Raw genomic sequence first — 25652 nt, forward strand, 5'->3', positions numbered from 1 at the left:
TTGACATGCATTCCAGGTGACTACCTCATGAAGCTGGTTGAGAGAATGCCAAGAGTGTGCAAAGCTGTCAGCAAAGCAAAGGGTGGCTACTTTGAATATATAATATTTTATATAAAAATATAAAATATATTATTGTTTAACACTTTTTTGGTTACTTCATGATTCCATATGTGTTATTTCATAGTTTTGATGTCTTCACTATTATTTTACAATGTAGAAAATATAAAAAATTAAGAAAAACCATAGAATGAGTACGTGTGTCCAAACTGCTGTTGTTTGTACAGAATGCTCGGATCAACCCTTAAAGAGATGGGTGTGGCTAAAGCTTAAGAGGATGTGAACAATGCTGAATGGCTGTAGACAAAGAGGGCTCTCCATTAGTACCAAAACACTCAAAAGTGTGTTAACAAGTTCATCAACTTTAAAAGCAAAATTACTTTCCCCATGTTCCTCAACTGTAGTGTATGATATACCATTTTGTAGCTCTGAGTCTCTACTTTTATCCAATGTAAAAAACACAATTAAAAATTTTGCTCCATAAGACCGATTTAAGCCGGTCGGTCACAGCAAGCAGGCCTACAAACCGGACTCAGTTACACCAGCTCTATCAGGAGGAATGGGCCAAAATTCACCCAACTTATTGTGGGAAGCTTGTGGAAGGCCACCTGAAATGTTTGACCCAAGTTTAAATTGTTAAAGGCAATGCTACCAAATACTAATTTAGTGTATGTAAACTTCTGACCCACTGGGAATGTGATGAAAGAAATACAAGCTGAAATAAATCATTCTCTCTACTATTATTCTGACATTTCACATTCTTAAAATAAAGCGGTGATCCTAACTGACCTAAGACAGGGGATTTTTACAAGGATTAAATGTCAGGAATTGTGAAAAACTGAGTTTAAATGTATTTGGCTAAGGTGTATGTAAACTTCCGACTTCAACTGTAGCTCAGTACTATAATTATTTATTTTATACAGTCATTATCTTTATCAAGGGTGTCAATTATTTCAGACCCGACTGTATATACAAATTTGCATATACAGTATATACTGGGTGGAAGGTAACACAATGGGTATGTCTGGGTAGGCTTTTGACCTAATATTAAAACAGGTTTGGCTTCAATGGTGGATAGTCGCCACCCATGTCATTTAAAAAAAATCTTGTTGGAAGTGTTTATAAGTCGGAGACAATCAAGCCTCTAAGATCAAAACACTCAAATCGGAAAGGAAATTCTGGTCCGTTTGTTAGTTGGGCTGTTTTCTTTTGTTCTAAAGATCAAAACACTCAAATCGGAAAGGAAATTCTGGTCCGTTTGTTAGTTGCGCTGTTTTTTTTTGGTTCCGAGTCATACCCTTGAGTAAGGCACTTAAACCAAATTGCTCCTGTAAATCGCCCTGGATAAGAACGTCTGCTAAATGACTAATTTTAAATGCAGCAATTTAAAATTGACTGTTAAAGTTAGCTATCTGGCTAGTAAACTGCTTTCCACAGTTTGAGCCTTTGTTCACCATGTTTAAGGAATAGGATTCATCTGAGTCATATGAAAAGTAATATTTGTCTTTATTGCACGGTTTGATCGAAACATCAGAAGCTATCCAGTGGAATGGTTGGTAAGGAAGTTGGTAAGGAAGTCTGGGGAAGTCTGGGGAGGATGCCCTGTCATCCAAAGAGACTTCCAGTCATGTGCGCATGCATTTATAATATGGGTTGCACAAGCTGGAATTTAAGCCTTGACCATATCGTTGCAAGTGCCATGCTTTACCAATTGAGTCACACAGGACTACAGATAACCTACCTATGGCTTGTGAGGTGTCCACCACGGGCACGCGCGAGACAGGCGTGAGCTGGCAGAAGATTTGCAGGGTGAGGTCGGTGGTGGAAGTGGACGTGAAGCCCTTGAGGAGCAGCTGCTGGAGTCCGGCGAAGCCGCTCCACCTCAGCTGGCCCTGCAGCTTCTCCAGCCGATCCCTGTTCTCCTGCTTGTCCAGGGCCACGTGGGCCAGCAGCTTGAGGAGCAGCCGCAGGGACATCTGGTACTCAAACTCAAAGTCTGACTCCATCAGGGACACGGCCACCCAGAAGATGGTGGCCAGCAGGTTGGATGGGTGGTTGACGTTGGCCGGGTCACTCAGGGGCTCTTTGGAAGAGGACGGACTGCGGAGGAGAGCAATGTGTTTATTTCTTTTAGGCTTTCTATCCCAATAGATGGCCCTTGTGGCACCCCCAAGCCTTTGCCAATTTTTCATTAAACGTTTTGCCAAGGTGTATCCTAATGAACATGACCTCAAAACGACTGGGAGATGCCAAATGAAAAGATTAATAAAAACTGCTGTAGTCCACTGGGCTACTTGCTGTCCCCTACCTGCGGTTCTTGGTCAGCCCTCCCTGCTGGGTGCAGGCCTGGATGCGGTCCAGTGTAGCGCTGCGAGGAGGGTCGGATGAGCGGTCAGCCTCACCAAACTTCTTGGGGACGGAGTAGCTCCTTTGGTGTCGGCTGCGCTCTGCTGTCCCCAGGCCCCGCTGGAACAGGTTCAGCTGCCCCGTGCTCTTCCTGTTGGACACCAGCTTCCCATTGGTAAGGAAGTCTGGGGAGGATGCCCTGGAGAGCCAATAAGAGACTAGCGATGAGTTGAAACCCTTAACAACCTGGCATACAAATACCTAATAAAGGATTGGCGTACTCAAATCTAAATAGTTCGAACTAAACATCTTTGGGTGCTGGGTTGTAAGGTTGGAAGTGATAATAGATGTGTGAACTCTGTTGATGCAGCTACTACTCACAGCTACTATATATTTATATATTCTTATTCCGTTCCATTCCTTATTCCATTAGGTATTTGTTGTGGAATTGTTAGATATTGCTGCACTGTCGGAACTAGAAGCACAAGCATTTCGCTACACTTTCAATAACATTTGTTAACCATGTGTATGTGACCGATAAAATGTGATTTGTTGCTGCAGCTACTACTTTCTGTTTCACTATTGGTTCACTTTACTGATTCAGTCTGAACCTTCTCCAATAAAGGGGCACATGGACAGGCTTGAAAGTAGCTAGTCCAATCAGTGTCCTCTTAGCAACTATGGGCGGGTTTAGCTTATGTTGCGTTTGGAGAACATCAAAAGAGTTGGCCTTCTGATTGGTTGAAGGTGATCCATTTGCTGACTAATTCTCGTTTTATAACGCCAGTAATTACAGCCATTCTTTCAGCCAGAACAGTGTGGGTTCCAGGCTAATATAAAGGTCCATTACCTGATCTAGTGGTAGTGCTTCCGCCCCCAGACCACATGCCCCTGGAGGCAGCAGTTCGTTCGCAACGCAATTTATGTACTGTATCCCTCTGTATCCCAATCTAGCTACATTTCTAAGTGCCTCTATTAATACATTTGTTTTAAAGTCATGCTGTCAGCAAAGGTGATCTGCAAACCAACCTGTTCAGGATAGCCATTAGGTCATTGTTCTTGAGACATTCAGCCAGGTTGTCCACCACGGACTCTAAGGTGAGCAACACCTCCATAACATAACCCTAGAAGAGCAGGAGGACATTAAAACTGGGTATCTGCACAACCATCCCACACACACACACACACACACACACACACACACACACACACACACACACACACACACACACACACACACACACACACACACACACACACACACACTCCCCCGTTCCTTCTGCCCACACACACCTGTACTTCCTCCCCGTGCTCCCCCACCACCTCCACCAGTCGCGAGAGCAGGTCGAATACGGCGTGGGCCGAGAGCGGCTGCCGCAGCCCCCGAACCACCTGGAAGGACCTCCCGGCGTAGTGGCGTGACAAGCTACACAGACCCATCTGCAGAGCTATGTCACTCAACTGCTGCTCCAGGTGGAAGTCTGGCCCACACATGAGAGGTATGAGACACACACGCACAAAGCATGGGCACGCAGGCACGCGCACACACATGCATGTTCGCAAATACACATACATGCGCGCACAGACACACACATGCACACTGATGTCTAACGTTTGGTAGGAGTCAGACTACGCTTTTACAAGGCAATAGGTGAAAGAAGGTGCAGCGGTTCCGGCATGACCATGTAGTGTGGTAAGGTGTAGAAGAGCGCGAGACTCTTGGGGAGGATTACCTGATTTGGACTCTTTGAACACCGACACCACATAACGCAGAAAGTTGACAAGCTGCTCCGTGCTTTTTGAGGTCTGGTTCTTGGGTGAGATAGCTTCGTGACACCACATGGGGCCACAGGCCCTGGAAAACAATAACACAATTGTTTTATAAACGACTATGATATCCTAGAGAGGATAACAAATGTATAATTCAAACAGAAGTATACCTACAGTATGTTGGTGTAGGGTGAAGTTGCCCCTAGATGCTGATCTAGGGTCAGTTTAGAATTTTCCTTACTAATGGTTAAGGTTAGGATGGGAGGGGAACTGATCCTAGATCTTTACCTGGGGAAACTTTACCGCAGAGCAAAGTGGAGCTACGGTGGTGTTGCTACTACAACAATGACAAGTTTGTTGTTGTGCTAGCCACACTAGACCACTAGGTGGCGTGGGACGTCAGGAGTTGGCTCCCTGTTCTCACACACTGACATCAAGTTGATTAAACTGACATGAAATTGCATGGCCATGTATCGATAACAAAAAATCTTCAAGATGAAGGCCTGCAAATTATATTTCGGTTTGCCCGTGCCAGGATAAAGAGGTAATGAAGTTCTAGTGTTCCACTAGTGTGAATGTCTGTCTGTTAGTAGTGGTACATACTATGTGACTGACTGGTTGGCCGACTGCCTGTTTGTCTGTCTGACCGACTCTCTGCCTGCCTGCCTGTCCGTCGGATTGCACGTCCTTCAGTCCGTGGTCCACCTACCTGGTGGTGAGGAACTCAATCAGCTTGTTGGTCTTCTCGTCCGTCTCTGAGGGGCTCTTCAGCTCCTCCGCCTCCTGGGAGGAGATATGGGGCAGGTTGGAGGTGCTGCCTCCCAGGCTGAGGCTGGAAGAGGTGGACGAGGAGCTGAGGCCAGAGTCTGGTACTGGGGATGCCTGGCCTTCTCGCAGGAAGTCCATCCCACCTGGGAGGGAGAGGGCGTGGGAGAGGGAAGGAGAGGAAGAAGATGAGGAAGGGAGCGGGAGAGAGAAGGAGAAAGAAGGAGAGGGGGAGGCAGGGGAGAGGGATGAGAGGGAGTGGAGAGGGATGAAAGGGGGGTGGAGGGGAGAGAGATGAGAGGAGGGGGAGGGGAGAGGGAAAGGGAGAAGGAGAGGGAGAGAGAGAGAGGAAGATGGAGAGGAGTCACAATAGGGACTGTTCAGAAGGCACAAGACAGGAGGAAACGCTTCGAAACAGAGGAGGTGCAATGTGATCTTCAAAACCGTGTTTAACGAACAGCACCCAGTTAACAGAGGTACGTTTTGTGGTTTCACATAACTTCCTGACTGCTCCTGTTGTGAATCCAATGTAGCAAGGTGTGAGGTGAACTCTATGCTCTGTTTTTCTATATTACAACTAGTGAATCCAAGAAACCAGCTTGTCCCTAGTCAGGTCAAGTGAAGTTTTCTTTATCGAGTCAAGTATGTCATAAAATAATAATGCTGTCACCATATCTTTTTTTAACAAGAGGATAAGTAGTCCTCTGCTGAATACAGCGGAGGCTCCTCAGAGGAGGAAGGGGGAGGACCATCCTCAGTGAATTTCATAAAAAGAAATATACTGAATCAAAGTTATCCTTTTTAGATAAACTATACTAAATATATTCCCGTCACAAAATAATTGATTTAAACACACTGTTTTGCAATGAAGTACTACAGTAGCCTCAGCAGCACTCTGTTGTAGCCGGTATAACCGGAGGACAGCTAGATTCTGTCCTCTGGGTACATTGACTTCAATACAAAAAAACCTAGGAGGCTCATGGTTCTCATCCCCTTCCATAGACTTAATCAGTAATTATGACAACTTCCGGAGGACGTCCTCCAACCTATCAGAGCTCTTGCAGCATGAACTGGGATGTAGTGCACCCAATCAATGGATCAGAGAATGAATCTGGTACTGAAAGCATAAGCTACAGCTAGCTAGCACTGCAGTGCATAAAATGTGGTGAGTAGTTGACTCAGAGAGAGAGAAAGACAATAGTTGAACAGTTTTGAACACAATTAAGGAGAGAGATAGCTATATTTGGTTGTATATTTTTTAACTTTCATTTTCACTTAGCTAGCAAATGCAGCTAGCTAGTTTAGCTTACTCAAACACCCAGCTCATACATAGAGGGATGCTATATTAGCTAGCTGGCTATGGCTATCCAGCACTGGAACTCAAGGTAAGCTTTTGGTTTTATTAATCTATTGCCATCGGGGCCCGCCGGTGTAACTACTAATCTGCTTATGCAGCTAGCTAGATTAGTTTACTCAAACATAGAGGGATGCTATATTAGCTAGCTGGCTATGGCTATCCAGTACTGGAACTCTTCCAAGTCAAGGTAAGCTTTAGGTTTTATTAATTTATTGCCATCGGGGCCCGCCGGTGTAACTACTAATCTGCTTATGCAGCTAGCTAGATTAGCTTACTCAAACACCTGGCTCAAACATAGAGGGATGCTATATTAGCTAGCTGGCTATGGCTATCCAACATTGGAACTCTTTCAAGTCAAGGTAAGCTTTGGTTTTATTAATTTATTGCCACCTTGGCCCGCCGGTGTAACTGCTTTCTGACTGTACACTGTACTGCATGATTTTAGCAGGTTTACTAACTAACTACTTCTAGTAGTTCTAGTCACCTATGACGTGACAACAATGTAGGCTGTGTGTTGTGGCTAACGGTCATGATATGAAGGTTTGCTTGGAAAGGTTTTTCGCCTGGTCACAGACAGCTGATGTGTTGTGCAATGAAGTCCACAAACTAAGGGAAAAGGTGAGAGGAGGAGAGCGCGTAGATAGTTCCGAGAAGGAATTATATATAAAACGAGCAAAGTGATCATGCTGTTTTTATGTGGCTTCTATGAAATTGAACTGTTTGCGTGTCACCAGGGATGTATTCATTCCGCCGACACTGTTGAAAACATTTTCTTAAATGGAAGCAAACGGAACAAAACGGGGATAAACATACCTGACTTTGTACAATAGAAACTCTAATTTGCAACTGTTGGACTAATGATTACACCCTAGATCAGCTAGATGCAGGCAAGCGTGTGCAAGGCGGTATTGAATGTGCTACTGTCTGTCACCTTGATTAGTCAAAATTCTCTCTGTGTGCACCTACGTTGTAAACTTTCATTCATAGGCTAGGTTGTAGCAAACTCATGATGCGTACAGGGAAAATTGAAGTATCATTTAGTAGCTTAAACCTATCGATGTTACATTGAGCTGGGTGAATGGAATATGAATGATTGTCATCCAATATGCTGTAATAGAAATAAGAAATAATATCATCCTCCCTCATCTTAAACGGCACCAACCGCCACTGGTTGAATATGTAGCTTTCTAGACATGGCAAAACAAATTAAAGTGGGGAATGAACCTATCCTTGCAGCGTGCCTAACCCTGCCTTGGTAGATGGCCCCTTTTTGGGCAAGAGGATATGAATAAGGTAATGGAATGCTTTAATTAGGATTTTAGATGTCTGCTTCAATACATAGGATTGTTGCTGGCCAGGCTACTACCACGGTTTCTTTCTCCCACGCCCTACATTTGGCAAATCTGACCATAATTCCATCCTCCTGATTCCTGCTTACCAGCAAAAACTAAAGCAGGAAGTACCAGTAACTCACTCAATACAGAAGTGGTCAGATGATGCGGACGCTACGCTACAGGACTGTTTTGCTAGCACAGACTGGAATATTTAAGTTCCGAGATTCATCCAATGGCATTGAGTAGTATACCACCTCAGTCACCGGCTTCATCAATAAGTGCATCGACGATATCGTCCCCACAGTGACTGTACGTACATATTCCAACCAGAATCCATGGATTACAGGCAACATCCGCACCAAGCTAAAGGTTAGAGCTGCTGCTTTCAAGGAGCGGGACTATAATCCAGACGCTTATAAGAAATCCCGCTATGCCCTCAGACAAACCACCAGCAAAGTATCAATACAGGACTAAGATTGAATCGTACTACACCGGCTCTGACGCTCCTCGGATGTGGCAGGGCTTGCAAACTATTACGGACTACGAAGGGAAACCTAGCCGAAAGCTTCCCAGTGACGCAAGCCTACCAGACAAGCTAAATGCCTTTTATGCTCAATATGGAAGCATGTATGACAGCACCAGCTGTTCCAGACGACTGTGTGATCACGGTGATCAAGGATGTGAGAAAGACCTTTAAACATTCACAAAGCTGCGGGGCCAGACAGACTCCCAGGACGTCTACTCAAAGCATACGCGGACCAACTAGCAAGTGTCTTCACTGACATTTTCAACCTCTCCCTGACCGAGTCTGTAATACCAACATGTTTCAAGCACACCACAATAGTCCCTGTGCCCAAGGAAGCAAAGGTAACCTCCCTAAATGATTAACGCCCCGTAGCACTCACGTCGGTAGCCATGGAGTGCTTTGAAAGGCTGGTCATGGCTCACATCAACACTATCATCCCGGAAACCCCAGACCCACTCCCATTCGCATACCGCCCCAACATATCCACAGATGACGCAATCTCAATCGTACTACACACTGCCCTTTCCCACCTGGACAAAAGGAACACCAATGTGAGAATGCTGTTCATTGGCTACAGCACAGCATTCAACACCATAGTGCCCACAAAGCTCATCACTAAGCTAAGGACCCTGGGACTAAACACCTCCACCTCTGCAACTGGATCTTGACTTCCTGACGGTCCGCCCCAAGGTGGTATGGGTGGGCAACAACACATCTGCCACGGTGATCCACAACACGAGGGCCCCTCAGGGGTGCGTGCTTAGTCCCCTCATGTGAACCCACGACTGTGTGACCAAACACGACTCCAACACCATTAAGTTTGCTGATGTCACAACAGTGATAGGCCTGATCACAGGCAATGATGAGACAGCCTATAAGGAGGAGGTCAGAGACAACAACCTCTCCTTCAATGTGAGCAAGACAAAGGAGCTGATCGTGGACTACAGGAAAAGGCTGGCCGAGCATGCCCCCATTAACATCGACGGGGCTGTAGAGGAGAGGGTCGAGTTTCAAGTTCCTTGGTGTCCACATCACCAATGAACTATCATGGTCCAAACACACCAAGACAGTCATGAAGAGGGCACGGCAACACCTTTTCCCCCTCAGGAAAAGGCATGGGTCCCCAGATCCTCAAAAAGTTTTACAGCTGCACCATCGAGAGCATCCTGACCAGTTGCATCACTGCCTGGTATGGCAACTACTCGGCATCTGACCGTAAGGCGCTACAGAGGGTAGCGCGTAAGGCCCAGTACATCACTGGGGCCAAGCTTCCTGCCATCCAGGACCTATATACTAGGTGGTGTCAGAGGAAGGCCTAAAAAATGTCAAAGACTCCAGTCACCCAAGTCATAGACTGTTCTCTCTGCTACCGCACGGCAAGCGGTACCGGAGCGCCAGATCTAGGACCAAAAGGCTTAACAGCTTCTACCCCCAAGTCATAAGACTGCTGAACAATTAAACAAATGGCCCCCCGGACTATTTACATTGACCCCCCCCCCCCCTTGTTTTTACACTGCTGCAACTCGCTGTTTATTATCTATGCATAGTCACTTTACCCCTACCTACATGAACAAATTACCTCGACTAACCAGTACCCCTGCACATCGACTCGGTACCGGTACCCCCGGTATATAGCCTCGTTATTGTTATTTGATTTACTTTTTAATTTTTTTAATTTTTTGACTTATTTAGCAAATATTTTCTTAACTCTATTTCTTGAATTGCATTGTTGGTTAATGGCTTGTAACCATATGACAAATAACATTTGATTTGATAAGAAACTGAGCTCTCCCTTGAAAGGAATGTCAGCCATTCCCTGCTGATGCCTGTACCTAGATTAACCATGGATAAGAGCCATGTGTCCAGGGCTACGCTCCCTCCCATAGGCCCCCATAGAACCACAAGGCTGTCTGTCTAAGATGGTCCGTTTGATCAAACGGAAAATCCCTTTATTTTTTTTAGAGCAATTCCTTTTTTTTATAGACAAAAATATAAACACAACATTTTACAGAGTTACGGTTCATATAAGGAAATCATGAAAATAAAACAAATAAATTAGGCTCTAATCTATGGATTTCACATGACTGCATATACAGATATCTGTTGGTCACAGATACCAAAAAAAATAGTAAATTGGTGGATCAGAAAACCAGCCAGTATCTGGTGTGACCACCATTTGCCTCATGCAGCGCGATACATCTCCTTCGCATTCAGTTGATCTATATTGGTGGGAACTGGGACATGCTGTCATACACGTTGATCCAAAGCATCCCAAACATGCTAAATGGGTGACATAACTGGTGAGTATGCACGCCATGGAAGAACTGGGACATTTTCAGCTTCCAGGAATTGTGTATAGATCCTTGCGGCCGATGAATGGCACGACAATGGGCCTCAGGATTGGTGTGACGTTATCTCTGTGCATTCAAATTGCCATCGATAAAATGCAATTCTGTTCGTTGTCCGTAGCTTATGCCTGCCCTCATCATAACCCCACTGCCACCGTGCCAGTGACCTTCGAAGATGGGAATTTGCCCTTCTGCAGTCAGGTCAAGACCCTGGTGAGGACGATGAGCACGCAGATGAGCTTCCCTGAGATGGTTTCTGACAGTTTGTGCAGAAAGTCTTTGGTTGTGCAAACCCACAGTTTCATCAGCTGTCCAGGTGGCTGGTCTCAGACGATCCCGCAGGGGAAGAAGCCGGATGTGGAGGTCCTGGGATGGCATGGTTACACGTGGTCTGCGGTTGTGAGACCGGTTGGACATACTGCCAAATTCTCTAAAATGACGTTTGAGGTGGCTTATGGTAGATAAATTAAAATGTAATTATCTGGCAACAGCTCTGGTAGACATTCCTGCAGTCAGCATGCCAATTGCACGCTCCCTCAACTTGAGACATCTGTGGCATTGTGTTGTGTGACAAAACTGCACATTTTACCTGTGTATTGATCATGCTGTTTAATTAGCTTCTTGATATGTCACTCCTGTCAGGTGGATGGATTATCTTGGCAAAGGAGAAATTCTCACTAACAGGGATGTAGACAAATTTGTGCTCAAAATTTGTGAGAAATAAGCTTTTTGTGGGTGTGGAAATTTCTTGAATCTTTTATTTTAGCTCATGAAACATGGGACCAACACTTTACATGTTGCATTCATATTTTTGTTCAGTGTATGTATGTATTTTTTTTACAAATAGTGTCACGCCCTGACCATAGAGAGCTTTTTATTCTCTATGTTGGTTAGGTCGGGGTGTGACTAGGGTGGGTCATCTAGGGGATTATGCTTCTATGTTGGCCAGGTATGTCTCTGATTGGGGATCATATTTAGGCAGCCATTTCCCCTTTGTGCTTTGTGGGATCTTGACTATGGATAGTTGCCTGTTAGAACTATTGTTAGCTTCACATTTCGTTTGAGATTTATTGTTTTGTTTTGCTGTGAGTTTCACTTAGTAAATAAAAGATGTGGAACCCAGATCCCGCTGCGCTTTGGTCCAGTTATTATGACGAGCGTGACAAATAGGCAGAATATACAGCATTGAACAAATACATTTTTTGACAATGCGAGGGGATAAATACAGTTACATTGAATTAAATTGACATGAGAGTTTTTTACTAAAGTGAGATAAATGCATTTGCACCTTTTAGCTACACTTGTCCCATCGTTAGACACTATTAACTCCCGAATGAGATATGCAGTGACACCATTTACCAAGAATCGTTTCTGATGCACTCCAATCAAAATGGTATTAAATTATCTTAATGGCCTAAGGAATGAGTAACAGGAGTACTTCTCGATTCAATCCAAATAACTAAAATACCGAGCAAACGCGTCTATACGACAGCAGAGCTCAAAAGCACTGTGTATCCCAGCTCCAAAGTAAACAGCATCTGTTGACAGTCAAATGCACTGGGTCATGTTCATTCGGCACAAAACGGGATGAAACAGGTAGGGACTACTAGAAGTTGTCCAATAAGAAATGCTCATTTCCATTTTTCATTTAAACTTTTTTTTCTTATTTTCTTCAAATCAATGCATAAAAATTTGTTTGTAAACCATGTTTAAACCATGTAAACCATGTATGTATTGCAGATGCTTATTTGAATTGTTATAGTTTTAAAACATCAACTTCAATTTAGACCACACATGTTATGATAATGATAAAGACAAAACGTAAAAAAAAAAAAATTAAGTTCCATTCCCTAATGTACACTGCCCTGGAATATATTCTGTACTGTGTACTACCTGTAGTAGTGAGGTATTCAGGCTGGTAGCTTGACTTGTTGGTCAAGGTCTTGCTGCTATTGACCTCTCGTGTCTGCAGCAGGACAGAGGCGATATTCTGGAAGTTGCGGTTGCAGGACAGCGTGATGAGTAGGTGCAGGAGGAGACGCTTGCTGTGCTCAAACACCTCGGGACGGTAGTGATCCATGCCTGGTGGTGAAAAAAAGACATCATAATACAGTGACAGCAGATACAGTGGGGTCCAAAATGTTTGATACCCTTGATAAAGATCAGCAATAATTACTGTATAAAATAAATAACTCAAATACTGAGCTGTATTGTATGCTCAAAGTAATAGGGAAATTATTTCATACTAATACAATTGCTCAGAGAAAGGGATTTTGTTTAACAAGTAATACTTTTTCTCTCTCAAAGAGGTAGGGGTCAGAATTATTGAACGCCCTAAAGACTCCTATAAATATAGTAGTGAAAAGTTGAGTACTTGGTCCTACATTCCTACAGTAGCATGCAATGACTACATCAAGCTTGTGACTCTACAAACTCATTGGATGCATTTGCAGTTTGTTTTAGTTTTAGTTAGGGATGCACGATATATCGGTAAGCATATCGGAATCGGACGATATTAGCTAAAAATGCCAACATCAGCATTGGCCCGATGTTTCGTTTAATGGCTATGTGCAAAACCGATGTCAACGCTGACGTGCATACCTATATAACGTAGGTAGATGACGTAATGACGCCATGAAAAATAAAGCGCTACACAGAACAAAAGCATAAAAATACTAAGCCCACACTTCCAACAACTAAACAAGTTCAAGTCGAGCAGTCATTTGAAAGAGTAAGAACATTTCAGCGAGACAACTCAAAGGCAAAATCCATTAACGCCAAGATAATGGAATTCATTGCCCTTGACATTCAACAGTGCTCTCGACATCAAGCACCTCAAGCCCCGGTACACACTACCAAGTAAGTGCTATTTTTCAGATGTTGCCCTACCAGAGTTACATAGTATTGTTGAAACGCACATCCATGAGCTACTTGCTGTGGGTGTCACCGCTATTAGCTTCACGACTAACATTTGGACCAGCGACGTCAGCCCCATGAGCATGCTGAGTCTGACAGCACAGTCTAGAGAGTCAGCCCCATGAGCATGCTGAGTCTGAAAGCACAGTGGGTCGACGAGGATTTCGTACTGAGGAACGCCGTATTGCATGCTCAAGAATGTGCTGGTTCTCATACCGATGCTGCCATTTCAAAACATGTTTGAAACTTGGAAACATGAACACACTCCTAGCTCCATTCGAACAACTGGCTCGAGAAATAAGCTCATCAACTGCATCTGCAGCAGATGTGATACCCTCTGTCATGGCATTGAAACGCCTGCTCAACAAAACTGCCGACACAGGCTGTGGGGTTAAAACTTGCAAAAGTACTCTACAAGAGGCTGTGAATAAGCGATTCGGTGGCATTCTCTCTGAGCCTCTTTACCGTGTCGCCACCATGCTCGATGCTAGGTACAAGGACCGCTACTTCGATGCAGACAAGAAACAGGGTTTACGTGAAATGTTAGACACAGCTGGACAAGTTGGAAACGGACACAGTGACAGTGCGCACAGAGGAAGAGAGGCCACGGACAGACAGAGCAGAAACTTCACTGCTTGAGTCATGATGAAATCCTGGTTGAGGCTGAACAAATTAACAACGAAACAGCACAGCAAGTAATTGAAAGAAATAGGTTTTGATTATGTTTTACTGGTAATGGGGACATACATAAATGCCAACAAAACAACTTTTTGGTCAGTGTGTGTGTGTGTGTGTGTGTTTCAACTATTTAACTGTACTAGAATGCTTAAAAGGCCGCAACATTTTTTAATATCAGTTATTGGTATCGGCCAAAAATGTCATATCGGCGCATCGCTAGTTTTAGTTTTTATTTTGTCCCCAAGAGAAATGAATGGGAAATAATGTATTGTGTCATTTTAGAGTATCTTTTATTATACATAACAATAATATCTTCTAAACACTTCTACATTTAATGTGGATGCTACTTGAGTGAATCGTGAATAATGAGGAAATAATCTGAAACACAACCAAAATGAACTGCAAATGCATCCTACAAGTTTGTAGAGTCACACGCTTGATGTAGTCATTGCGTGCTAGGAATAAGGGACCAAATACTAAACTTTTGACTACTTTACTTATAACAATCCTTAGGGGTGTTAATACATTTGACCCCTATCTCTTTCTTTGAGCCATGGTATTAATATAAAATAATATAATTTCCACATTTTGGGAGCATACAATATAGCTCAGTATTTAATTATTTATTTTATACAGTCATTATTGCTCATCTTTATCAAGGGTGTCAATCATTTCTGACCCCACTGTAAAACCTTACAAACGGTGTCTTTAGCAGTGAAATAACATGGTGATACTACACAGGGTGGGATTCAAATTATTGCTCCCTTACTCTATTGTCTCCATCTGTAAAAAGGGGCAAAACGATTGGCAGCAATTGCCAGCTACTTTCTAGCGTGTCCAAGTTGGAGCAAGTTCAGAACCAGTTCATTCAGTAATTGCTCATTGAAAAGAATGTGCTTGTCATACCCAGAAAGAGGGCGTGGAGCAGCAGTGGCAGGTGCAGGGCCCAGTCTTCTCTCACACTGTGGTCAACCACCATCTCGGTCATGAAGATCACTGCAATGTTAAACCTACAGACACATATCAATAATATACAGTACCAGTCAAAAGTTTGGACACACCTACTCATTCCAGGAGCTTCCTACATTGTAGAATAATAGTGAAGACATCTAAACTATAAAAATAACACATATGGAATCATGTAGTAGGTAAACTGACAAGGTAAAAATCTGTCGTTTTGCCCCTGAACAAGGCAGTTAACCCACTGTTCCTAGGCTGTCATTGAAAATAAGAATTTGTTCTTAACTGACTTGCCTAGTTAAATAAAGGTAATTTTTTTTTTTTAAATCATGTAGTGACCAAAAAAGGGTTAAACAAATGAAAATATATTTCATATTTGAGATTCTTCAAAGTAGCCACCCTTTGCCTTGATGACAGCTTTGCACACTCTTGTGTGCGTGCCTGTGTGTGTGTGTGTGTGTGTGTGTGTGTGTGTGTGTGTGTGTGTGTGTGTGTGTGTGTGTGTGTGTGTGTGTGTGTGTGTGTGTGTGTGTGTGTGTGTGTGTGTGTGTGTGTGTGTTTGTGTGTACCTGTGTAGAGGTCCCTTAGGAGTGATGGTTTCAGGGAGGTAGTCCACAAGGGGAGCCCAGCAGCCTCCGTTGACAGGCATAGGCAAAGGGAGTGGCTGATTGGTCTCCACAACGCTCATCAGCCAACCAGTGTACAGCGGAAGGGGTTCACCTAGGGATCACACAGGAAGTTACACTCATGACAAAGTAGGGCAAGCCTCGCCAGGCCACACCCTCTCCAGGGTCATGTTCAGTGTGGCACACTAGGGCAAAACCAGTGTTTCTTATTGGACACTTTCTGGTAGCTGGTACCTCCCTGTTTCCCTTCGTTTCAAAATGTTTCATCCCCTTTCGTGCCTGCTGAATGCAACCCTGTTTGCATTTAGCACAGACCCCATCTCTCCCCAAAGAAAATGTTATGAGCATTCCTGTGAATACATGCACCCACCATTCAGCTGCCTTTCAAAGCAATAACTGTGTCTGTTGATGGCAGGCATGTTAAGTCATTGAGGAGGGCTATAGTGCAGAGGATCAGTGTTCTTTAAAGTTCTTCTTTGGAAAGGTCATTGAGTTTGGCGAGCCGAGAAGGACTGTCTCAGCTCTAGCATGGTCTTATCTGTTTGTGCTTTAGCCAACTCCTCTAACTATCGTCATGCAATTCGTTTCAGTTCGAGGAGTTGGCTCTGACCTGGGTCGTGTTCATTAGGGCACACCGTAGCAAGATGTTTTGCAACGGAAAACGAAAACAAGCATTTCTTATTGGACCTTCTTGTTTCACTCATTTTTATTCTGTTTTGTGCCTAGTGAACATGACCCAGGCTACCTCTGCTCCAGAGAGTAGAACCAATGAGTAGAACAAAGGAGTTTTGGGGTAACCGGCTGTTTACTGGTAGCATCTGAGAGGCCCTGTCACAGAGCTGCTTGTGTGTTTCACTGTCAGTTCTTACAAAGGATCTCCTAGGAGCGCTTGGCCTATCATGCATTATCAATGGCACTAACTTAGACGGCCATGTAAAGTCCCCTGTTTAGGGTACATGCATGGTTTTGGTACTGGGTCCGACTGACATTTTTGCTTATAAATCGCTCTATGGACACCGTGGCCCGAAATGGTTTGCATTGAACGATAGCCCTGGTTGCCACGGCCACAGTAGTATATTCTGAGCCTGTGTGACGTAGGATGTGAAATCTGAAACCACTTTAGGCTGGAATGTCACTCCTACCATTTCATTCGCTCTGCCAACTGTCCATGAACTCCTGGCTGAACCCTACTTCACAGCTACTGACAAAGCACATATCTGCAATCCTTACATCGTACCGCAGCAGGAGAGAGTGGTTTCATCACTGTAGCAGAGATGGAGTTAGAGCCATTAATCAAAAATAATGCATAGATTTTGAACAAATTAAAAAAGTTCTGTTTGTTATAGATGGACAATATTAATAAGAGATGAAAGGCGAATTCCTAACGAGTTCAGGAAGCCAAGCTAGACATTCACAGCGATGGGGGCAGGCGTTTTGATCAAGAGAGACCTTAAGAAAATATGTAAATGTTCTCTTCACACTAAACATACAAATATGTATTTTACAGTTTTAAGGAAGGTGAAATCTTATACGTTTCAAACAGACCACCATAGTACCTGTGCCCAAGAACACTAAGGTAACCTGCCTAAATGACTACCGACCCGTAGCACTCACGTCTGTAGCCATAAAATGCTCACATCAACACCATTATCCCAGAAACTCAAGACCCACTCCAATTTGCATACAGCACCAACAGATCCACAGATGACGCAATCTCTATTGCACTCCACACTGCCCTTTCCCACCTAGGTGAGAATGCTATTCATTGACTACAGCTCAGCATTCAACACCATAGTGCCCTCAAAGCTCATCACTAAGCTAAGGACCCTGGGACTAAACACCTCCCTCTGCAACTGAATCCTGGACTTCCTGACGGGCCGCCCCCAGGTGGTAAGGGTAGGTAAGAACACATCCTTATAATTTATTATACGCTTCCGGGTTAGAGTCCTGTTCCTTGAAAGCGGAAGCTCTAGCCTTTAGCTCAGTGCAGATGCTGCCTGTAATCCATGGCTTCTGGTTGGGGTATGTACATACGGTCACTGTGGGGACGACGTCATTGATGCACTTATTGATGAAGCCAATGACAGATGTGGTGTGCTCCTCTATGCCATTGGAGGAATCCCGAAACATATTCCAGTCTGTGCTAGCAAAACAGTCCTGTAGCTTAGCATCTGCTTCATCTGACCACTTTTAAATTGATCTAGTCACTGGTGCTTCCTGCTTTAATTTTTGCTTGTAAGCAGGAACCAGGAGGATGGAATTATGGTCAGATTTGCCAAATGGAGGACGAGGGAGAGCTTTATGCGTATCTGTGTGTGGAGTATAGGTGGTCCAGAGTTCTTTTCCCTCTGGCTGCACATTTAACATGCTGATAGAAATTTGGTACAACAGATTTAAGTTTTCTTGCATTAAAGTCCCCAGCTACTAGGAGCGCCGCCTCTGGGTGAGCGTTTTCTTGATTGCTTATGGCGGAATACAGCTCATTCAATGCTGTCTTGGTGCCAACCTCTGACTGAGGTGGTATGTAAACAGCTGCGAAGAATACAGATGAGAACTCTCTCGGTAGGTAGTGTGGTCTACAGCTTATCATGATATACTCAACCTCAGGCGAGCAATAGCTCGAAACTTCCTTAGATATCGTGCACCAGCTGTTATTTACAAAAATACATAGTCCGCCGTCCCTTGTCTTTACCAGACGCCGCTGTTCTATCCTGCCGGTACATTGTATAACCAGCCAGCTGTATGATGATATTGTCGTTGTCCAGCCACGACTCCGTGAAGCAAAAGATGTTACTTTTTAATGTCCCGTTGGTAGTTTAATCTTCCCCGTAACTCATCGATTTTATTGTCCAAAGATTACATGTTTGCTATCAGAATTGAGGGAAGTGGGGGTTAATTCAATCGCCTCCGAATTCTCAGAAGGCAGCCCGCTCTCCGGCCTATCTTTCTCCGCCTCCTCTTCATGCAGATCACTGGGGTCGGGGCCTGTTCCCGAGGGAGCCATATATCCTCGGGCTCGTCAGAGTCGTGAAAGAAGATTAAAGGATTCTGCTAGTCCGTGGTGAGTAATCGCAGTCCTGATGTCTAGAAGTTATTTTCGGTCATAAGAGACAGTAGTGGCAACATTATGTACAAAATGAGTAAAAAAACAAGTTACAAACAATGCAGATAAACAAACAAAAAAACACAATCGGTTGGGGGCATGTAAAATGTAATACTGTATATAGAGTATAATCTCTACTCACTCTTCTCCTCCTCGTAGGAGCCTCCAGAACTGTTGCTGTATCGGGATTCCAGGCAGTTGTGGTGCCTCATGATGTTACTCAACCTGGATCACAAAGGTCAGAGGTCAGAGGTTGTCGCCATGGCTACTGCAACAGACAGTCTATTATATTGACAAGATAGCCGAGTGACAGCTCTAACAATGGAAATCAGTCAAAACTGTTCGCTGCTCTGGCACCCCAATGGTGGAACAAACTCCCTCACGACGCCAGGTCAGCGGAGTCAATCACCACCTTCCGGAGACACCTGAAACCCCACCTCTTTAAGGAATACCTAGGATAGGATAAAGTAATCCTTCTAACCCCCCCCCCCCCCTTAAAAGAGTTAGATGCACTATTGTAAAGTGGTTGTTCCACTGGATATCATAAGGTGAATGCACCAATTTGTAAGTCGCTCTGGATAAGAGCGTCTGCTAAATGACTTAAATGTAAATGAAATACATGTCCACAAAGAGGGAAGGCGGGAGGGGGTGACGAGATCAGGTTGGACCATTCTAGTCAATGAGAGGGCAGATACGCAAGTGAACAGGCAGAACTCCCGATATAAAGTCGTTTTTTTCCAAAGTTGCTGAAATGTAATCCTAACCATAAGGAAATTTATATTTTATCAAATAAGCCTCACGTAGCAAATTATCAATGACCTTTTTTGTTGACCAAATTCGACACTCTCTCGTTGTACCTCCATATAAACATTCCTCACCTCGTGGTCTTATTTTCATGTAAACCCTTTCGCTTCGCCTCTTCTTCTCTGCTACTGCTGATCTTATATTACATCACATTTCATCTAACCTGGTCCTGATAGCACAAACAGATTCTCGGACCAAGTTATATTTCACCTAGTCAGGTCCCAGATCTCTTTGTGCTGTTTTGTCAACTTCCATGGTTGTTGCCATACCAAACGGGAATGGCAAAACTGCAGAAAGAAATTTGAGACCAGGCCCCATTTCAGGTACTCCACAAGTGCTACTATACCTCTCTTCGTTCTCTTTGGTTGCTTTAATGTCATCTGCGTCAGGGAAACTCTCTTGGCCATCAACTACAGTGTTGCTACTGGATGTTGTACCTAAAAAAAAAGGTTAATAGATACATTTCATTCAAACATACATATTGTGGATGTTTTGGGAAATGTAAAACGTGTAACATAATGTTACTAGCAGAGGCGCCAGTGGGGGTCTATATGTCCAGTCTGACTGACTGTGTTAGTGTGTTCGTTCACGTTCATGTTTGTGCGTAGTCGTTTGTGTGTATGCGTGTGTTTGTTAGTGTGTTTATCTGTGTTTGTGTTTCATTCCTGTTTGTGTGTTCGTACGTTTGTCTGTGTGCGTGTCTGTACCTATACCTGAGGCGGCGGTGGAGGTCTTGCTGGTGGCAGCGAAGCAGTAGAAAGGTGGGTTGTCACAGTGCTGTACCACCGGGTTGACCGGGTCTGTCTGCTGCAGCTCAAACAACAGCTCCTCCATGGTCTGAATGGTGTTGTTACGACACAGGTAGATCACTACCTTCTTGATCTGGAACACACACGGAAGTAGGAACACACACATGCATGCACACAAGCACGCGCAGACACAAACAAAGGGTTAGGATTTGAGATAGGATTAGTTTTCTGTATGGTTCTAAGGTATCAAAGTTAGTTTTCTCTGTATTGTTCTAAGGCTGCGTGGGTGAGCTTAATTATCTTTTCATATATTTTTTGATGGTTTTAAATACACTTTATTCAGACAGTAATGAAATGAAAGGGGTTCTAAGGCAGCACTCACATAAGGCAGCAGAGAGGTGTCGCTGCTCACTCCACACAGACTGATGAGGAACTGCAGGGTAGTCCTCAGATTGTTGGTCCACCTGTCGTTACTGGCCAGAGCGTTCCAGACATTCTCCATCTCTGGTCCTGGAACGTCATCACCGTACTGACATGACAGGGCAGAGTATCAGCGATAAGTAACATTAACAATAGAATGACAACTTTCATTGAACAAAACATATACAGTGCATTCGGAAAGTATTCAGACCCCTTGACTTTTTCCACATTCTGTTACATTACAGCCTTATCCTAAAATGGATTCTTTTTTTAAAATTCCCTCATCAATCTACACACAGTACCCCATAATGACGAAGTGAAAACAGGTTTTTTGACATCTTTGCAAATTAATGAAAAATTAAAAACAAAAATTACTTATTTACATAAGCATTCAGACCTTTTGCTATGAGACTCGAAATTGAGCTCAGGTGCATCCTGTTTCCATTGATCATCCTTGATATGTTTCCACAACTTGATTGGAGTCAAACTGTGGTAAATTGAATTGATTGGACATGATTTGGAAAGGCACACACCAGTCTGTATAAGGTCCCACAGTTGACAGTTCATGTCAGATCAAAAACCAAGCCATGAGGTCGAAGGAATTGTCCATAGAGCACCGAGACAGGATTGTGTCGAGGCACAGATCTGGGGAAGGGTACCAAAACATTTCTGCAGCATTGAAGGTCCCCAAGAACACAGTGGCCTCCATTCTTAAATGGATGAAGTTTGGAACCACCAAGACTCTTCCTAGTGTTTTCCGCCCGGCCAAATCGAGCAATCGAGTGAAAAGGGCCTTGGTCAGGGAGGTTCCCAAGAACCCGATGGTCACTGTGACAGAGCTCCAGAGTTCCTCTGTGGAAATGGGAGAACCTTCCAGAGGGACAACCATCTCTGCAGCACTCCAACAATCAGGCCTTTATGAGAAGCCAGACGGAAGCCACGCCTCAGGCACATGACAGCCCGATTGGAGTTTGTCAAAAGGCACCTAAAGGACTCTCAGACCATGAAAAACAAAATTCTCTGGTCTGATGAAACCAAGATTGAACTCTTTGGCCTGAATGCCAACCCTAACGTCTGGAGGAAACCTGGCACCATCCCTACGGTGAAGCATGGTGGTGGCAGCATCATGCTGTGGGGCTGGTTGTCAGCTTGAGAGGATCTGCAGAGAAGAATGAGAGAAACTCCCCAAATATAGGTGTGCCAAGTTGTAGCGTCATACCCAAGAAGACTCGAGGCTGCCAAAGGTGCTGAGTAAAGGGTCTGAATACTTATGTAAATATCATATCCGTTTTTTAATTTGTATAACGCAAAAAATGTGTTATTGCTCCAATGTTTCCTGTACGTTGTCTGCCTTTCAACGAGCAATGCACACACACACACGCACACGCACACGCACACACACACACACAGACCATTCTGACCTTGGCGGTCATGAACATGAGGTTGTTAAGGACCAGCGAGGTGGCCAGCAGCGAGCCCCAGCCCATTCCCCTTAGCGTGTGTTGGGGGACTTGTCCCGCGGTGGTGCCGGTCTGGTCCGGGGTCTCCTCCTCAGGGCTGCAGGGGCTGGAGACCGGTGGCAGCAGGCAGCTGTCCATCAGCTCGATGTTAGAGAGCCAGGGCAGCAGGTAGGTCAGCATGATCTGACGGCCGTTGGGGTGAGTAGTAGGGAAACGCTGGCTAACCTCTGGGACAGGAGATAGAAACACAACGGAGCAGAAACCGTAAATTTATGAATTTATAAAAAGTCATAAATAATTGTTACAAAGTCAGTCCCTCCAGGATTTTGTTGTGGTATTTGTGGACAAAAGTGCTTGATTTTTGTGCGGCAATTATGACATTTTGCATGGCAATTTGTGATGATTTTTGTCCAATTTGACATGAAAATGCACTGATGGGGGAAAAACATTTTTTGACGTGTGTATTAATTTAACAATGTTATGTGGTAAAATTGATTGATTTGAAAAAGTGGTGATTGGTTAAAATTGAGATCCCTTTTTTTGCAGTGCGGTAATTCTACAGTTTTATGCAGTAATATTGCAGCGATTTGACTGTTACATATGATAATAGTGCAGTGATTGGTCAAATTTGCGAGCACTCACTTCACATATGGGGAATTGTTGATTTTGCTCCAAAAAAATGCAACCGCAGAATCGCTAAATCCTGGAGGGACTATAAAGTTGTCCTCTGCAGAGGGAGGGGTAGAAGCATAGGATCTGTTTTGCCACTATAGATCATAATGAATCAGATAATTATGGACAGGGAGGACATGCTCCCAGATCAGCACTCCTACCCTGAGACACTTGATAAATACAGACCCTGTTTGTATTTGTATTTATTATTATCCACATTAGCAGCTACTCTTCCTGGCGACCGTAAAAATTAAGGCAGTTATACAATTTTAAAACATTACAATACATTCATAACAGATTTCACAACACAAAATCTATGTGCATGTGTGCCTATGTTTGTGTTGCTTCACAGTCCTCGCTGTTTCATAAGGTTTTTAATCTGTTTTTTAAATATTATTCTACTGCTTGCATCAGTTACCTTATGTGGAATAGAGTTCCATGTAGTCATGGCTCTATGTAGTACTGTGCGCCTCCCATAGTCTGTTCTGGACTTGGAGACTGTGAAGAGACCTCTTGTGGCATGTCTTGTGGGGTATGCATGGGTGTCTGAACTCTATGCTAGTCATTTAAACAGACAGCTCTGTGCTTTCAACATGTCAATACCTCTCACAAATACAAGTAGTGATGAAGTCAATCTCTCCTCCACTTTGAGCCAGAGAGATTGACATGCATATTATACATTTTTGCTCTCTGTGTAGATCCAAGGGCCAGCTGTGTTGCCCTGTTCTGAGCCAATTGCAATTTTCATAAGTCCCTCTTTGTGGCACCTGACCACACAACTGAACAGTAGTCCAGGTGCAACAAAACGAGGGCTTGTAAGACCTGCCTTGTTGATAGTGCTGTTAAGAAGGTAGATCAGCGCTTTATTATGGACAGACTTCTCCCCATCTTAGCTACTGTTGTATCAATATGTTTTGACCATGACAGTTTACAATCCAGGGTTACTCCAAGCAGTTTAGTCACCTCAACTTGCTCAATTTCCACATTATTTATTACAAGATTTAGTTTAGGTTTAGGGTTTAGTGAATGATTTGTCCCAAATACAATGCTTTTAGTTTTTTTATTATTTAGGACTAACTTATTCCTTACCACTCATTCTGAAACTAACTGCAGCTCTTTGTTAAGTGTTGCAGTCATTTCAGTCGCTGTAGTAGCTGGCGTGTATTGTGTTGAGTCATCTGCATACATAGACACACTGGCTTTACTCGAAGCCAGTGGCATGTTGTTAGTAAAGATTGAAAAAAGTCAGGAATTCATGATTCTACCTGGATTAAGTTGGAGGCTTCCATTAAAGAACAACCTCTGTGTTCTGTTAGACAGGTAACGCTTTCTCCACAATATAGCAGGGGAAGTAAAGCCATAACACATACATTTTTTCCAGCAGCGGACTATGATCGATAACGTCAAAAGCCGCACCGAAGTTTAACAAAACAGCGCCCACAAACTTTTCCCCATCAATTTCTCTCAGCCAATCAGTCATTTGTGTAAGTGCTTGTTGAATGTCCTTCACTATAAGCATGCTGAAAGTCTGTTGTCAATATGTTTACTGTAAAATAACATCGTATCTGGTCAAATGCAATTTATTCCAAAAGTTTACTAAGGGTTGTTGTAACGATGTACGCTTAATTAATGAATGAACAAAACAAGAAACACAAACAGCGCACCGACATAAAACAGCAACAATGACGACTGGGGAAGAAACCAAAGGGAGTGACATATAAAGGGCAGGTAATCAAGGAGGTGATGAGTCCAGGTGTCATTATGCGCGTAACCCTGGTGACAGGTGTGCGCCCTAACGAGCAGCCTGGTGACCAAGAGGCCGGAGAGGGAGCACACATGACAGTTGTTGCTTAATAGGGTTAAAAGCTAATATATATTTCATAACTGAATAACAATGAGTTAAATGTCCTGTGCACAGCAGTGCGCCTTCTACAAGGTGCTGGTAATGACAGGATGGCAGAGTATCCGGAACACAGTTGAAAAATGGTACATTTGAAGAAACAACAACGACTTCCAATCAATACTTATTTTTATGATTATAAGTATTGAATCAACGTCGTCTGTCCTCGTCATTGTCTGTTTTCATCCTTGTTTTTGATAACTGAATATTGAGTCTCCATCATTTGATAACTGATGATCGGTGTTTTTATTTGGTCCAGTTTATACTGACACAATTCCTCTGAATCAGAACCCACTTCACTGTTGCTATAGCAAAGAGCAGTGGGAGCTTCCATAGCTTACTGACAAGGAACCTTTTTGAGTGGAAGGCGCCATCCTAACACAAGAACACACATTTAGCAGGAAGCCAAATGAAGATGACCTGCTTGTGAGTACTACGTGAGTACCACGCACGCATGCACGCACGCACACACACACAATACCTGAGAAGAGAGGCAGAGTGAGTTCGGGGTACATCCTAGCCAGTTGCTGTGAGAGCTGGGCTAGAGAGACGTTGTAGAGGGGAGGCAGAGGTCTGTGGGTCCTATACAGGATACTACTGGGCTTCTGGTCTGCTATCGTCTTGGAATACACAAACAGCTTTGCCTCCAGAATCTGTTTATCAAGAAAGAAAAAACACACTCTTAGTCTAGGATATTAGCAGTCAATTCTAATAAAATTCACAGGTTGACATTTATTGGGATGAGTCTTGTCCTTGAGGCAGAACTGAATCATTTCCATTAGATGGGCCAGTTGCAAAGTCAAAATTGCCTTCATTGTAAAAATGTGCTTTTTGGTCTTAATTTAAGGTTGGATTAGGCAT

The 25652-nt window shown here is 43.8% G+C and overlaps 1 protein-coding gene across 7 annotated transcripts in view; it reads right to left on the reverse strand.

Moving 5' to 3' along the window:
- Positions 1 to 25652, reverse strand: part of LOC139547551 (protein furry homolog) — a 236771-nt gene that overhangs the window by 61231 nt on the left and 149888 nt on the right. For all 7 annotated transcript variants that reach the window (XM_071356440.1, XM_071356436.1, XM_071356437.1 and 4 more), the window contains exons 32-46: positions 25273 to 25444; positions 22181 to 22446; positions 20722 to 20868; positions 20304 to 20472; positions 19937 to 20027; positions 18929 to 19011; positions 15627 to 15777; positions 15004 to 15107; positions 12397 to 12585; positions 4883 to 5084; positions 4137 to 4258; positions 3697 to 3884; positions 3433 to 3527; positions 2366 to 2602; positions 1799 to 2157 (exon numbers count right to left, since the gene is read on the reverse strand). In XM_071356440.1, the coding sequence (XP_071212541.1) occupies positions 1799 to 2157; positions 2366 to 2602; positions 3433 to 3527; positions 3697 to 3884; positions 4137 to 4258; positions 4883 to 5084; positions 12397 to 12585; positions 15004 to 15107; positions 15627 to 15777; positions 18929 to 19011; positions 19937 to 20027; positions 20304 to 20472; positions 20722 to 20868; positions 22181 to 22446; positions 25273 to 25444 (2575 nt within the window). The remainder of the gene's footprint in view (positions 1 to 1798; positions 2158 to 2365; positions 2603 to 3432; positions 3528 to 3696; positions 3885 to 4136; positions 4259 to 4882; positions 5085 to 12396; positions 12586 to 15003; positions 15108 to 15626; positions 15778 to 18928; positions 19012 to 19936; positions 20028 to 20303; positions 20473 to 20721; positions 20869 to 22180; positions 22447 to 25272; positions 25445 to 25652) is intronic.

The sequence above is a fragment of the Salvelinus alpinus genome, chromosome 21 (genome assembly GCF_045679555.1).
Source record: "Salvelinus alpinus chromosome 21, SLU_Salpinus.1, whole genome shotgun sequence".
In the NCBI taxonomy this organism is placed as follows: Eukaryota; Metazoa; Chordata; class Actinopteri; order Salmoniformes; family Salmonidae; genus Salvelinus; species Salvelinus alpinus.